Source organism: Anopheles maculipalpis, chromosome 2RL, assembly GCF_943734695.1.
Source record: "Anopheles maculipalpis chromosome 2RL, idAnoMacuDA_375_x, whole genome shotgun sequence".
NCBI lineage: Eukaryota > Metazoa > Arthropoda > Insecta > Diptera > Culicidae > Anopheles > Anopheles maculipalpis.
This window is the reverse complement of record NC_064871.1, coordinates 63,256,108-63,270,213: the sequence shown is the minus strand read 5'-3', so window position 1 is coordinate 63,270,213 and position 14,106 is coordinate 63,256,108. Positions and strand designations below refer to the sequence as shown.

Genomic DNA, 14,106 nt, shown 5'->3' with positions numbered 1-14,106 from the left:
TCGGGTGCATTACTCTCTAGTGGGTCGGCTCTTATACACGATACGAACACACACACACGTTCTTCTTACTTAATCTAAAACCAAAACCTACAATGCTATCAATCATACTGGTGCTGTGTTGGTTTTTTTGCTTTAATTGTTTTGTACATTTACATACAAAGTCGTCAGATTATAAACATAACTAGTTACACATCAATTTGCAAGCCAACTCTTTTATCGACCAAAATACAAAGCTCTTATCTAAAAAATGCTGGCAGAAATTTTGGTAAGCAAGGAGAGCGTACAAATTATCGTAACATTGGAAAGCAACATGTTGTTAAAACATGTTGATAAAACGATTCCTATACATCAATATACCCAATATAGAAGTTTAAAAAAAGAGGTGCATTTGTTCGTGAGGATGTCTATACAAAAATGTTTCCCGTAAAAAAGGATCAACCTTTTCCCACTCGTTTACTGCTTGAAGCCTGTACATTGTAACGTAATTTGTCTAATGGTACCGGTGAAACAAAAACGTCCTGATTCTGTACCTAAGCATCATTCCGTAAAGCGCAGTGGTAATTTCTATTTCTTATCTGACTTATGTATGTCTCTTATTTTAGCGAAGAAAGGTTGATATCAATTGTAGTTCTGTGTGTAATTTTTCCTCTCAGAAGATTGAATTAGTAGGAATTTTAATAAACGATAGAATACATCGGGACAAGTTGTGCCTTTTAGCAGGTGGTGGTATCTGAGCTGTAATTACTAAACCCGATCTTTTCTCTATCTCTATTTCACTTGTATGATGAATTTATTTGGAATCCGTTGCTTTTTCTGTCCTTCCATCTCAAAATAGCGTTGTATCGAACCGGAAATGTTGATAGATAAACGCGTCCTAACGTGGCATAAAAGTCATGCATGTTTGTGTGTGGACGCTGTGTGCTTAAGTCACCGACAGCATGACGACTATGTGAGAGAGTATCTTACAAAAGCAGGGTTCTGCTTAACCCGCACTCGCGAGAACCTTTTCCGAAACGTGTTCCAAAATTCGGAACGCATCGTCCAAATCCTTGTCCGACAGCAAACGATTGACGGTTAATCGAATGCTGGGCCTTGGACAATGTTTCTCCATGTTTTCCAGATATTCCGCTGCAACTACGGCCAACCCATTGTCTATGCACTGCAATATTGTTGTAGCATGTTTAGTGGTAAATTTTATGGTAAAAAGGGTTTCTCCTTCCCATCACTTACCTCTGTAGAAATCTCGTCCAGCAGCATCTTTTCGTGTGCCCAACATTCGTGCTTGTGCTTCAGATATAAATGCTTGACGGGTGATAAGGGATCACCTCTCGCTTGGAAATGCTTCAGTTGAGAAAGTTTACTGGTGTAAAAAAAGGTCAGCAATTAGTATCAAACACATCCCCAGCCATGTCACGGTGGAAACACTTACTCTGAAACCGTTCGACAGCGTTCTCTGAGCTCGACGAATATTCGCGGATTGCTTTCGAATCGATCCAGCGCACTGATAGCGGCCTGGGTAAGTAACGGTGGTAGTGAGGCAGAAAAGCAATATCCTAACCCCGAGAGCCGCTGATGTTCGACAATGAACGACGAACCGGCACAGAATCCACCGATCGTTGCGGCGGACCATTCAAGACCGGCCGACACCAGATCAACTTCCGTTTTCTAAAATCAAATTACGATTCCTACATTAATGGGCGCTTTTTTTAATACACGCAAGTATAACACAAAACTTACATCCACATTGCAGTGCTCGATCAGACCACGGCCACAGTCACCCAGCACACCGAACGATAGGCTTTCGTCCAAGAAAAGACGCAATTTGTAGCGCGCCCTTAGCTCCACCAACCGGGGCAGTGGGCACACTTCACCCGTGTTCATGTAAATCGCTTCGGCCACCAGAAACCGGCGCGTTTTTTTGGCCTTTGCCGGATTGCGCTTATCTTCCGCCTGTTGTTTCTGAAGCAGTCGCTCCAAATCGTCCATATCGTTGTGTTTGTAATAGAAGATCTTGCTGCGTGAAGCGTCCAAACCTTTTTGAATGGCGAAATTTACACATTCATCACTGCAAAAGCAAAAAGATGTGTGTTCGAGAGATGAATACAAGACTCGTTGAAGAGAGTCCGAAAAGAGGGAAGGAAAAAGTAATTACACAAAGACTAAGTCTCCTCGCTTGGCATACGCCGGAATTGCGCTAGCTATCGTTGAAAATGCATACGAATACACGACGGCTTCTTCTAACTGCATAAACTTCGCCAATCGCTCTTCCAGCTCCAGATGCACATCCACCGTGCCGTAGAATCCGCGTGGACCGCACGAACCTACACCGTACTTTCGCAAGCTTTTTATCGCTGCCTGCTTAATGTCTTCGTCCTCCGCCAGCCCAAGATAGTTGTGTGTAGCCATGTTGATGCATTCCTTACCGTTTACATTAACCATCTTACCGACAGGTCCGGTTACAATTTTCGTTTTCAGTGCGGGGTGATCTTGCGGCACCTCGGCCACGAGCGGTTCCGGTGTCCATCGTGCAAGAATTTCTTCCTCGGACACGGGCAGCTTCTTAGTGGTGCGTTTGTATAACACTATCCATATCACACCCAACGCTAGCAAGGCCTCCAATGTCAACTCGAACGGAGAGGACTGAGGAGAGGGAAAAAGACACGGCACCGTCGTCGTGTTAGAGATGGAGCAGTAGCTAGATTTAATTAAATATTATTACCTTCTGAAGAATGTCATAAATTTCATTGATTATGTACGGAGTGTTAACCATTTTGTGCGTGCGTACCAGCAACCAACAACCAACGATCGAATGTGCTGACCCGTGATTGATTGTGTGACCTTCTTCCCGGTTGAACTCTATGCTCTTTGCGATAGTTAACTTTTCACGGTGACACAGTGATTTTTGCTAAGGGAAGATTTCACTCTCTGGCTCTCACACTGGAATGAAAAGTGCAACAGAGTGCATTAATAGATTATCTTTGTTTTCGTACCGATAATGTGGCAGTTGTTGCGACCGAAAAAAAACTAACTCTGAAGAGTGTCCACCAACTGTGTCAATTAGCGTCTTTTAGCCCTGGCTATGACGACAATGTGCTCCTGTGCGCTATGTAAATTTACTTTCTGCCGGGTGTTAGTATTACGAACAGTATTTTTAAGGGTGTAGTATACGGGTCTGCATTTATTGTTTGTGGTTTCTATATTATCGTTAACTGCAATTCAAGTTCAAAAGACAACCCGTTGCAAAGTTATCGTACCGGGTGAGTAGATAAGACTAAGTTTTAACCACGATAAAATGATTTTTTAGGTCAAATGCATTTTTTAACCAACTTCATTGCCTTCAGGTGCAAAGGAGCAGTTATAGCGCTCTGCTATCTTTTCGAAGCCATTTTTTAAATATAGCTTGTCATTAGTCTGAAAATAGGCCTCTGTTTCAGTGATTACTTTATCATTAGAACTCGTTCCTGTTGTTTCGTCCATAGTCACACATCGTCACAAAAATTCTACTTTATTGTAGTTTAAAAGCATCAAACCACCCGTTGCTGTTTCTGATCGATTGTGAGCTGACACAGGATCACATTAGGCGCAAAGCTTTCGCGTGTCCAAATGTTTGCGAATCATATGATGCACAAGTTCCATAGATATTGACAGAGCTTCTGCTATCTCCATCAATGTTGTTTTACGGTTATCCAAAACGATTCTATGAAAAATTTTATCATTTTCTGGCGAAACACTGCGTTTAGCATCAACTGTGCCACTAAGGTCACTTTTAAACTCACAAAAAAAACTTAATGTACGTAGACGATGATGCAATGGTTGTCTTAATGGATATGGTGAGTTCGGGTAAGACTTATCAAGCCATTGATTGGTTTGAACAGTGTTTTTACCCACCAAATATCAATGATGGATCAGCCCACGAAATCCGATCGTCCGAAATGCTCCATGCTTTGCACTATAACAGAAGTTTTCAAGGTTGGCTAAAATTGACATAAATGTTTTGTTCATCCTTTGAGCCGCTATCTATACAGCAGGACTACAAAAACGCTTAACAGGACTACAACACCTGTTAAGCGAAAACTAGAATCAGAACGCATTACACATTAGGATCGATCATTGTGATCAGTCTTTTTAATGAAAAAAGATGCAACGATCAATGGCTTCATGTATGTCCGAAATTGTTAGTTTTTTATGTGTCTTGTGGTTTGCAAGATTCCAGGTGTAATAACGGTTGAAGGTTTTATTTAATGAAATAACCGCACCGCGACCTTTCCCGAAAGCAGAAATCTTCTAAACTATCGAATCTGGATTAAATAATGCAGTTCGGTCCTAAGTCGGAACATAAAATCCTTATAATAAAATTGATCCCGGTCTTCACTACATCTCATTAATTACATGATTTCAGCTCAATTTAGATCTATTATGACTCCTCCTAATGTGTGGTTAGATTAAAAATACTTTACATGTTCGGTCGTTCGGTGTCTTTCACATGGCCTTCGAGCGAGTGTGATTCACAGCACAATAGTGCTGTCTTCGTACATTTCAAAGAGCTCGTCTTGGGAAAGCCTCCTCCATTAGCCTATAAACGAGTATTTTGAACCCAGTTTTTTCAGCTTTAGTTGAAAAGTTTCACCAGGACTGCAGCCAGCACATTTGTGTATATTTCAACATCTAATACACACTAATTTTGGACTTCTTCAAAGATGCGAAAACCTATTTGTACATTAGTTGAAAATCACAACTAGCCGCCTTTCTAGCCGCCAGAATGTACTAACCCCTTAAGACATTTGAATGATCTTGAGCTTTTGTAGCACTAAAAAAACTGATTTATAAGAAGCATTGCTCACGTTTGAATGTACTTTGAAGGTAGAGATAGGATCTTAATCGTATTGGCTGATAAATGTTGATTAAAAGCAAATTATTGCTGCTTCATCATACTACTACTGCTTTTGCTTTACTTGTATGACGTAATATACCAATGCACAACAGAAAAGCCCCGATTTTCGGGCACAACGTAAAAGATACTGCTTCCAACTGAATCATGAAGTAACAGCACATCATCACAAGGCGATTCCTCTTATCAGCCGGATAAGAGAATGTGATATGTTATCAAGGAAACAAAAAATTTGAATGCAATTTATATCATCACACCGGTTTGAATCACAAAAAAGAGAAAAAGTTGCTTTAAATCTTGCACATGGACCCGTATTTCTCAAGTTTATATCTAGCACTATATTAACAATGGAACTTATTCAACTCTAGTAATGTTCTTCATAGGAATGTTACATCGCGTGAGTTCTTTTTTATCGATAAGCGACCTCATTGTCTGTAAAAACGATGTATACACGCACAGAGGAAGGCGGGTCAGAGAACATCGCGTAAACGCGTGACATCCATGTTCGAGTGTTCTACTTTGCATTTTAAGCCTGAATTTTAGTTCAGACATTAACTAATGCAACAACCGTCGAAGTGTTGTATCAGATTTCATTTTCCAATCGATAACAAAATAGGAAAAAACTGTTACAAAGATGTCTACCACACTGGGGGCTGATTTACTGCGGGGTGAATATGTGTATCTTCCATTATTCCTAATACACAACCTTTCAGCGACCTGCTGTGCATGTGTTAAATGGACAACAACTTCGACAAATCCATGTCACATCGATGGCAAACCATTCAACGATTGTTACAGAATGTTCAGAGCGATGTGGTAATTGGTGGTCATAAAAAATGTACAACCCTAGATTACCCGTAATCCCTCCATCACACCATATACGGCGAATTTTACTTCAAGTTCCAATAAATAACTCGAAGAATCGACGCAGTTATGACCTTTATAGAGTTTTCCTATCAAAGCAAAATCTGTGCAAATTCATGAGTAATTATTGAACTAAGCTCTCTCATATGTACAGCTTAATCTGTCAACCAAAAGTAAAAAGTTTTTAAAGCCTTAACTTACAGCAGTTGCTGGCCATGACGGGTACGGCTTCAGCATGCATTAAAGATACGATCACATTACTCAATTAAACAAGCGTTAAGATATATCTTCTTCAATTGCGTACTATGCAAATGTAATAAATTGTTAGAGTTAAAGCTGGGATGTTATTTTTAGATTTCCAGGTCACCTTTGCACTGAAAGTGTTAATTTTGATTTAAATTGATATAAATACAAGCAAATGAAGTTTAAACCATAGATTAATCAGAAAATAAACATCGTATGCAAAAGCAATGATACAAAACGGAAGTATTTAATGGCATATATTGCATTCGCTCCTTCATTAACACATTCACGTGTGCCGCTTGTTTTTGTAGTTAGTATTCGTTACACGAATTTGATGATCGTGATGGATCTACACAATCCAAGTTAACGGTGACTTTTGAAATGGAAAAGGTGAAAGCTTTCCAGTGAAAAAGGAAACGGTGGTAGTACGATCGCGTACCCTACTGAATAGCTTCTATGAAAACTCTACTTAACCGTAGCTAACACAAGCAACGGTTATTCGCCTCTCTGGGAAATATGTACACCTAAATAATTTTATTCTCCTATTAACCTTTCACGCAGCGTTTCATTTGCATGCTTTACCATAATTCTGCTTGCCGTGGCGTATTTCACAATATTGGAAATGTACGGTTTCAACCCATAGTTTTGGATTTAGGGATTCATACTCCCCATACGCCACAATTTTCGAGTTGTCGATTTTGTCCCAAAACCGTTCGCAAGTCGCAACCAAATACGTTTATCTTCGAGGGCAGTCCGTACTATGCAGGGGCTTGCGTATGTGGAGCTTTCTAGACGGAATGTTGTAACACTCATATTCGGGCCCCGCCGGCTGGAAGTGGAGACAGGTGTATTCATAAAATACGATTCCCATTTACACTCGTGCAAATGTGACTCATTTCCACCAATCGCGGCTCATGCAGATAAGCACGTGAAGCAGCACACATACGCCCGTGCACACGTCCGGCGAAGGGCAATCCAGCACCTGGAACTTATACGGCTTCTCCCCCCATTTCGCGTGAGCTGATATTTAGGCGCGCCGCCTTAACAAACATGCTTGCTCGCCCCAATGCCTCCCAAATGAATGGTAAAATCTGTTTTCCATCCATCTTGTTTGCAGTTTTCCGTCCATCTATAGTAGCACTTTATCGGCTTTATATGTGGGCAATTCTTCGATCATCCGATGCACGGCATGATTCACCCAAAAATCATCCCAATATACTGATAACACAAGCACACTACCACGCGCCCGCACACGTTCCGATGCGCTCCGTTTCGCTCACACACGTTTACCGGTTTACCCAGATTTCACTGTCCAATACGAATCGAATCGCACCAGTATGCCCTTCGTTCGGATAGGCTGAGGCTTCAGCGGTCCGTTCAAGAATAAATCACCGACTAATGAAACAAATTCGGTTCTAAATATCACACTGCTACACACCTCCGGGAACCTTGACTGCGCTCACGCACCGCACCACCACAATAAACTCTACTGCAGTATATTATCCACTGGGACGACGACCAACGAAAAAAAAGGAATCACGAGAACTTGTGCATCCGATGTGGTTTTGCCAATTATCAGGTGGCCTCGCACACAGTAATGCTGATAACTGGCATCCACCAAGGGTTTTCTGCTCTCTGCACAATTTCCGTCACGGACACCTTTTTTCTACACCAGCATTTGTGGAAAATATTCACGACTTTGCCAACCACGGCTCCGCGCCCGAAGAAATTGCAAAGCGGTGTCACATCACCGAACGAACAACTTCAGTTCCCCGGTACCCAACGAACAAAACCTTTGACAGTTGACACTAGTCAGGTGAGGTGCTGTCGTGCCAGATTGAAGTTTGTTAAGGAAGTTATTAGACGAGAGAATGTTTTGTTGGCCGATTTTGGATTCTTCATGTGCAAAGCAGCATTAACACTAAAAATCGAATTCTTATCCAAAAAAAGCCCTAAAGTATGTAAAGCACAATGTCACCAAGTATGCACATTGTGCTTTCAGTGCGGTGACAAATGGATGGATAGATTGGAAGAAAATAGGACTCAAATTTCAAATGGAACCCCCTTTCCTACCATCACATTTATTTTAATGACTGGATGTTTCTCTGGCTGTATGTTGTCAGTCAAAAAAAGGTTGATTGATGCCGATGTGTTGCTCTTTAACTTTGAAACATACTCATTGTGTTAAATAAATAAATTAAATTAATTATCTAGAGAAAATTAAATAAGAAAGGCTGAAGGTGTTGTAGGTTTCAAATCTCACGTGGTAATGATTATTTATTTACAATGCCGATATTTTTGTGAATATTGAGCTGTCACCCACACAGCTGTCAAGATCTATGTGGATCATGAGAGTAGATGGCTAAGGTTTATTATTTTCAACCATTTTCAATTTATTTATTTCGAAAATTTATTTCGGGAGTAATTCATTGTTGACTCAATGACAATGACTATCAAATAAGCTCCAAGATAGTGTTTTCTATCATTTACTGTCACCAAAATGGAAAGTAGCCCTTCATACGCTTAAGTCTTGCTGCGGTGATTCTGTGGTAGCAAATCCAATTTCATAGATGACAAAAACGTTCGTTGAATTTTCTTCGAAATGTGCCTCTATGGCCAGGATCACACGTCAAGAAAAAGACCGAAACGAAACTTCTAATTTGACAGTAATTAACATCTGTCTTTGGTAGTGGTCAAAAAGATTTTTTTCAATTTTTTGGAAATTTTTAACCAAATTGCTATGAATTGACCATAAAGTTCTATAGTCAAATATTTTTTTTTTGAAGCGTTGATTGTTTCGGTCAAACCGAAAGAACAGCGAAACAAAGCAAAACAGTCAAACAAGCGTAACAGAGCGTTACATTTTGATATTTCGTTTCGGTCAATTTCGGTTGTGTGTGGCCTCTGCTTTATAGTTTATTTAGTTATTCAAAGTTAAGGAGTAAACTGCATTATCTTAAAAATGAAATCCAAAGCGGTAAAATTAAAGCTGTTAAACCGATTTGGAGCTGTTCAATAATCTCCAAATTGTTTATGTTTGCCAGTTTTTCATGAACTAGCCGATCTCAGAGCTGTTAATTGTCACAAAAATCATGCGAAAATGGACTGAAATTTTAAATGGCCAAACCTGCATCAATTAATCGTTAAATAATTGAAATATTTGATTTGACGCTAGGTCTTGGCTAGGTTGGGAGCTGTTCAATAATCTCCAAATTGTTTATGTTTGCCAGTTTTTCATGAACTAGCCGATCTCAGAGCTGTTAATTGTCACAAAAATCATGCGAAAATGGACTGAAATTTCAAATGGCCAAACCTGCATCAATTAATCGTTAAATAATTGAAATATTTGATTTGACGCTAGGTCTTGTCAAAAAAGCATCTCGGGTGGTCCACCCGCAGTGTATATACACCTAGCCAAACACATTCAATATACCTTGGGCTTGCACCTGCAAGACGAGAGGTAAATATTGCCAAAATTATACTCGTCTCTTTTTTACACCGCTTTTGCTCCACTGACAGCATTGCCCTACTGCGATTGTTTGTTTACAAACGAAAAATTTACTTTACTAAAAGTGCCGCAAAACATTAAGTGAAAAAACCGCGGCTCGTAATACGAGATAACATCATGTCGGACAGTGATGTCGAGTACGATGCGTTCAACGTGGAAATTGAAGAACTGGACGTGGATGAGGTCGATGAATCGGTGCGGTCCGAATTTGTTGAACTACAGTCGCAGCACGTCACAACGCATCCGGCCGGGTATGCTGCACCACCTTCAACCTCATCTGCCGGTGCGAATTCTTCCGCCCAATCGGAATCGGAAACGGACGACGAGAATGTGTATCAGCGGGAAGTGCTGATCAAGAAGCTTGTAGCGCGGGAAATTAGTTTCTCCGAGTATCAGGCACAAATCCAGCAAGAGGATGATCTAGACGACGAGGATGTGGATATGGATCAGAGTGCAAAGAAAAAGTCCACCTTTTTCCAGGACTTTAATACTGCGCGCCGTGATGTTTTGAAGGGAAACTTTCAAGGCTCAATCAAACCGGAAGGTAAGTCAATGTACCGGCGTCAAAAGCGATGCCTCCCGACGGCACTCCAAGGTTTGATGGGGCAGGCGAACCTTTGCTACGCTAGGGGAGATGTGAAGACGGCAGAAGATCTGTGCATGGAAATCATTCGACAGCTTCCATTGGCTCACGAACCGTTCATAACGCTGGCTCAGATATACGAGATGAGCGATCCAGAAAAATATCTGCAGTATTCGCTCATCGCAGCACATTTGAATCCTTCCGATTCGGAGCAGTGGCTGCATGTGGCAGAAATATTTATCGAGCGTGATGATGTGATTGAAGCGCTCAAATGTTATACGCGTGGCATCAGGGCGAACCCAAAAAATGTAGACATGCGCCTCAAACGAGCTCGCCTGATGGAAACGAAAGATGAGAAGCAAGCGTTAAGATACTACTACAACATGCTACCGTTCATACCGAAAGAACAGTCCGATTTACTCATCAGTACGGCGAAGCATGTGGCGAAGAAATTTCACGAAGAAAGTAACGTTGGTGCGGCATTGGATGCTATGCAGCGGGCGTACAGTACGGCACCGGAAAAATTTAGTATGGAGGACATCAATCTGCTGATCGAGCTACTCATAGCTAACGGTCACTATCGACAGGCTCTGGACATTCTGGCGATGCATGCAAGCGTAGAGCTGTATAATTACGATCTGGGAGCTAGCGAGGATACACCGATGAATCCCAACTTTTCAATCGTAATACCGGACAACATTGTGCTTGATTTGCGCACGAAGCTAGCGGTCGTGCTTGTGCATTTGAAATGTGTACAATGTTTCGAGAAAGTCATACACGACATTCTCACTCACATCGATCCAGAGAACGATGGTGATTGTTATCTGGACGTTGCCGAGGCACTTATGAAGGAAGAATACTACCGTGACGCGTTACGACTGCTGGTGCCGCTGATAAGGAGTGAAAAGTTTTCCCTGGCCGCAGTCTGGTTGCGGTACGCCGATTGCTCTCGATGGATTGAAAACTATGATGAAGCGATTGTAGGATATCGGAAGGTAAGACACAAATTGTCCTTTCTTTTGCGGGAGGCAAAACTGGTTCCGGATGATTTCACAAAACAACGGAACCAGTTACGGCAGGTAGGTGCAACCAATCCTTTTGCAATTATCCGGAATCGTGTGGAACCGTTGGAATCGTCCGGAACCGTTGGAACCGTCCGGTTTCGGTCGGGCATCACTATTTCCCATGCAGTGGTCAAATTCTAATCCAACATTTCAAATTGTAGGTAGTTTCTCTGGCAAGCTACCTCGACGCACGATTGGCACTAGCTGCGCTGTTGAAAAAGCAAGGCAAATACGACGAAGCACTGCAGGCATTAGAGCAAGATCCCGAAAACGAGTATCTCGATCCGGAAGTGCTTCACGAACGCTGTCTAATGCTGCATGAAGCCGGTCGCTATCAGGAGCTACTTTCCGCCGGTTTCATCCTGCTCGCCCGGCACTGTTACCAGATTAAAAAGCGTCAGGACATAGCGGTGCTGTCGCACGTAAAGTACTACGAAAATAAAAATCGTATCCTTGGCGAAGGTGTACCGGACTTTGTGCCTGGTAACGATTTGCCACTTGCGTTGGAGTGGGATCTTGCCATCCGCCTGCTAACGGTGGCCGATGAACAACGCGACTACACGTACTACATGAAGCTGGTCTTTACGCTGCAAACATCGAAACGCTTCCACTGCTACCGGCCAGATCTACTACAGCTTGCACTAACCGCCTGCATTTACAATCGCGATCCAACCTTCGGTTTAAACATTATGCGCGATCTTATCCGTCCCCTGTTTAATCTGAAGGGTGACGCGTTCGAGTCGAAAATTAACCACCCGCAGCTGTGGAATCTGTTCAACTTGATCGTGTTCATTAGCGGAGACGTGCGATACCATCGCTATTTGTCGCGTATATTTTTCCGCTCGTCAAAGATCGGCATCTATCCGAAGGTGCTGATTGCCAACTACCATCTAAACTGTTGCACCTTCAAGTACGCACTGAACGAGTACAACAAAATATATCTCGTAACGAACGATCCACTGCATGCAATGATGATTGCCGTCACGTTGACGCAGATCGCCTGCCAAAAGTTTACCAACAAGAAACAATCGCTTATCGCACAGGCGAACGTGTTTATGGAAAAGTATCTTGCCGAACGGCCGGAAGAAGTGCGGCACGAGGTATACTACAACTTTGGGCGAATGTATCATCAGCTGGGATTGCTTCATTTGGCGGTCGATTACTACAAGCGTGTGCTGAACTTTGACAGTCTCGTGGTGAGGGAAAATCCGCAGTATTTAGATTTAAAGGCTGAGGCGGCTTTTAACTTGAGTTTCATCTACAAACATAGCGGTAACTATGACCTAGCTCGCAAATATCTGTACGACTATATACAAGTGTAAGCAATGCGGGGCTGTTATATGGAGAATAAACGTTTGTACTTGATGTTAGTGGTCTGAATTTTGGACTTTTCACTTCGATTGGTTCAGATTTTGTTACTTTTATTTAGCATTGTTTCCCCTTTTGGTACTGTGGTATGTAAAGTAAGGCAGGAAACAATGCAAAATTATCTCTTAAGATTTGGGTCAATCTGTATAATAGATGACGTTCTTAGTTGGTAGCTTTGTGATGTTCCTATTTCTGAACTATAAAAATGTATGCCACAACAGTGTTTAAGGGTTTACTGCTCGTCCAGAGTATACTAAATGGAGATCCCCAAGTGAGTACGATATCATTTGTTAAGCTTCTTCTCACCATCCTGCTTCTTTCTGATGATTCGACGTTTTTTCGACTTATTTTTATCATGTAACTCATAGTATTTTGATATTTTGTTTCTTTGTGTTTTGAGAGCTTAAACTTATAAGTGGTTGAAATATTATAAGATTACACTAAATTTTAATGATCAGCAGAAAAAAAGATGCTAAAAGAGAGAAAAGTTGGCTATCATAGATAAAATTTGGTATTTAATAATAAAATTTGATCACAGACACGAACAACTGTGCATACTCACTTAGTCGTCTAACTGAATTTTTACAAAAAAATAAATACTAGTCACTTGCCCCTTGGCACACTCGCCCCTACTTCCTTTGGAATATTTTTCGGACACCGAAGATCGCATTAACACTTCAGTACATGTTATCGTGTTTTTTTATTGAATCTGTTAAAATATTAACACTTTAGCTTTCTATCAGATAAATCACTCCGTTAGTTATATATGCTATTGGACACCATTTTTTCTGTCTTGCAGACCAAATTTTCCACGGAAATTTCAACCTAAACTGTCATGTTGTACAAAGCTCATTTGAAATTGGTTTCCTCTTCACGAATACCACAACAGGCTACATGGACAATTGTTTGCGTGGTGTATTTTACTAGTCTAATTGCTTTCCTGTGCTAACAGTAGCCGTTGCAATTGAGTTATGAAATTGCTTCGCTGTGATGCCATGAAAAAATCAAGAAAGAATCTCGCACTTCACACTGAGTGTGCCTCAAACATTACTCAAACTTGAAATTAGCCGTTTGCTTTACAGATTGTCGAGAAAATGAAACGAAACTAAATTTTGCCTGAAAACAAACTGATATTTTAAGTATCCGAAGATAACAGAAACTGAACGGATTATTCAATTAGGCGTCATTATTCTCTTCGTATTATTGACATGAATTAAAAATAATGAAACACTATGAAACGTTTTGGTCTTCGACACTCGTAACACTCATATCTTCGTGTTTCAAATCGTTTAAATTGTTAATACAAGCCAACGTGTATTGCGATAAGCATTTGGTTTGCAATATTAAATCGGAAAACTGCCAGCTTTTGTAATGTGACTATTATAAAATACAATTGCATCCAGCTCAGTTTTCATTTCAGTAATTTAAATCAAAAACAATACATTATATTAACGACCTGTTTGTTGTTAAGCTTATTTTATTAGTGTTTGTGAATTTACCTTTTCTGATACAAATATAAATTACTTTGTGGGTGTGCTTGTTTTACGTTTGCTTGCCTGTACTGACTTAAACCTAGCAAATGTAAGAG

The 14,106-nt window shown here is 41.0% G+C and overlaps 3 protein-coding genes across 3 annotated transcripts in view; 2 read left to right on the top strand and 1 right to left on the bottom strand.

Annotated features, from left to right (window-relative positions):
• Positions 1-14,106, top strand: part of LOC126568811 (uncharacterized) — a 230,913-nt gene that overhangs the window by 110,981 nt on the left and 105,826 nt on the right. The gene's annotated exons all lie outside the window — the stretch shown is intronic.
• LOC126556093 (serine palmitoyltransferase 1) lies at positions 983-2,834 on the bottom strand. Its single transcript, XM_050211293.1, has 6 exons — positions 2,720-2,834; positions 2,153-2,640; positions 1,738-2,065; positions 1,430-1,665; positions 1,231-1,360; positions 983-1,159 (listed from the first exon to the last, which is right to left on the bottom strand). Exons 1-6 carry the CDS (start codon positions 2,768-2,770, stop codon positions 983-985), a joined length of 1,410 nt encoding a protein of 469 aa, XP_050067250.1. The 5' UTR covers positions 2,771-2,834.
• Positions 9,621-12,472, top strand: LOC126568824 (general transcription factor 3C polypeptide 3). Its single transcript, XM_050225473.1, has 2 exons — positions 9,621-11,081; positions 11,312-12,472. The coding sequence occupies exons 1-2, from the start codon at positions 9,621-9,623 to the stop codon at positions 12,470-12,472; spliced, it is 2,622 nt and encodes an 873-aa protein (XP_050081430.1).

Bases quoted from the DNA above. Each gene is read 5' to 3' on its own strand.
- LOC126556093 (XM_050211293.1), bottom strand. From the start codon at position 2,770: ATGGTTAACACTCCGTACATAATCAATGAAATTTATGACATTCTTCAG. The intron at 2,641-2,719 runs GTAATAATATTT...CCCTCTCCTCAG, and splicing joins TTTATGACATTCTTCAGAAG to TCCTCTCCGTTCGAGTTGAC. The intron at 1,160-1,230 runs GTAAGTGATGGG...ACAATATTGCAG, and splicing joins TGGACGAGATTTCTACAGAG to TGCATAGACAATGGGTTGGC.
- LOC126568824 (XM_050225473.1), top strand. From the start codon at position 9,621: ATGTCGGACAGTGATGTCGAGTACGATGCGTTCAACGTGGAAATTGAA. The intron at 11,082-11,311 runs GTAAGACACAAA...TTCAAATTGTAG, and splicing joins CGATTGTAGGATATCGGAAG to GTAGTTTCTCTGGCAAGCTA.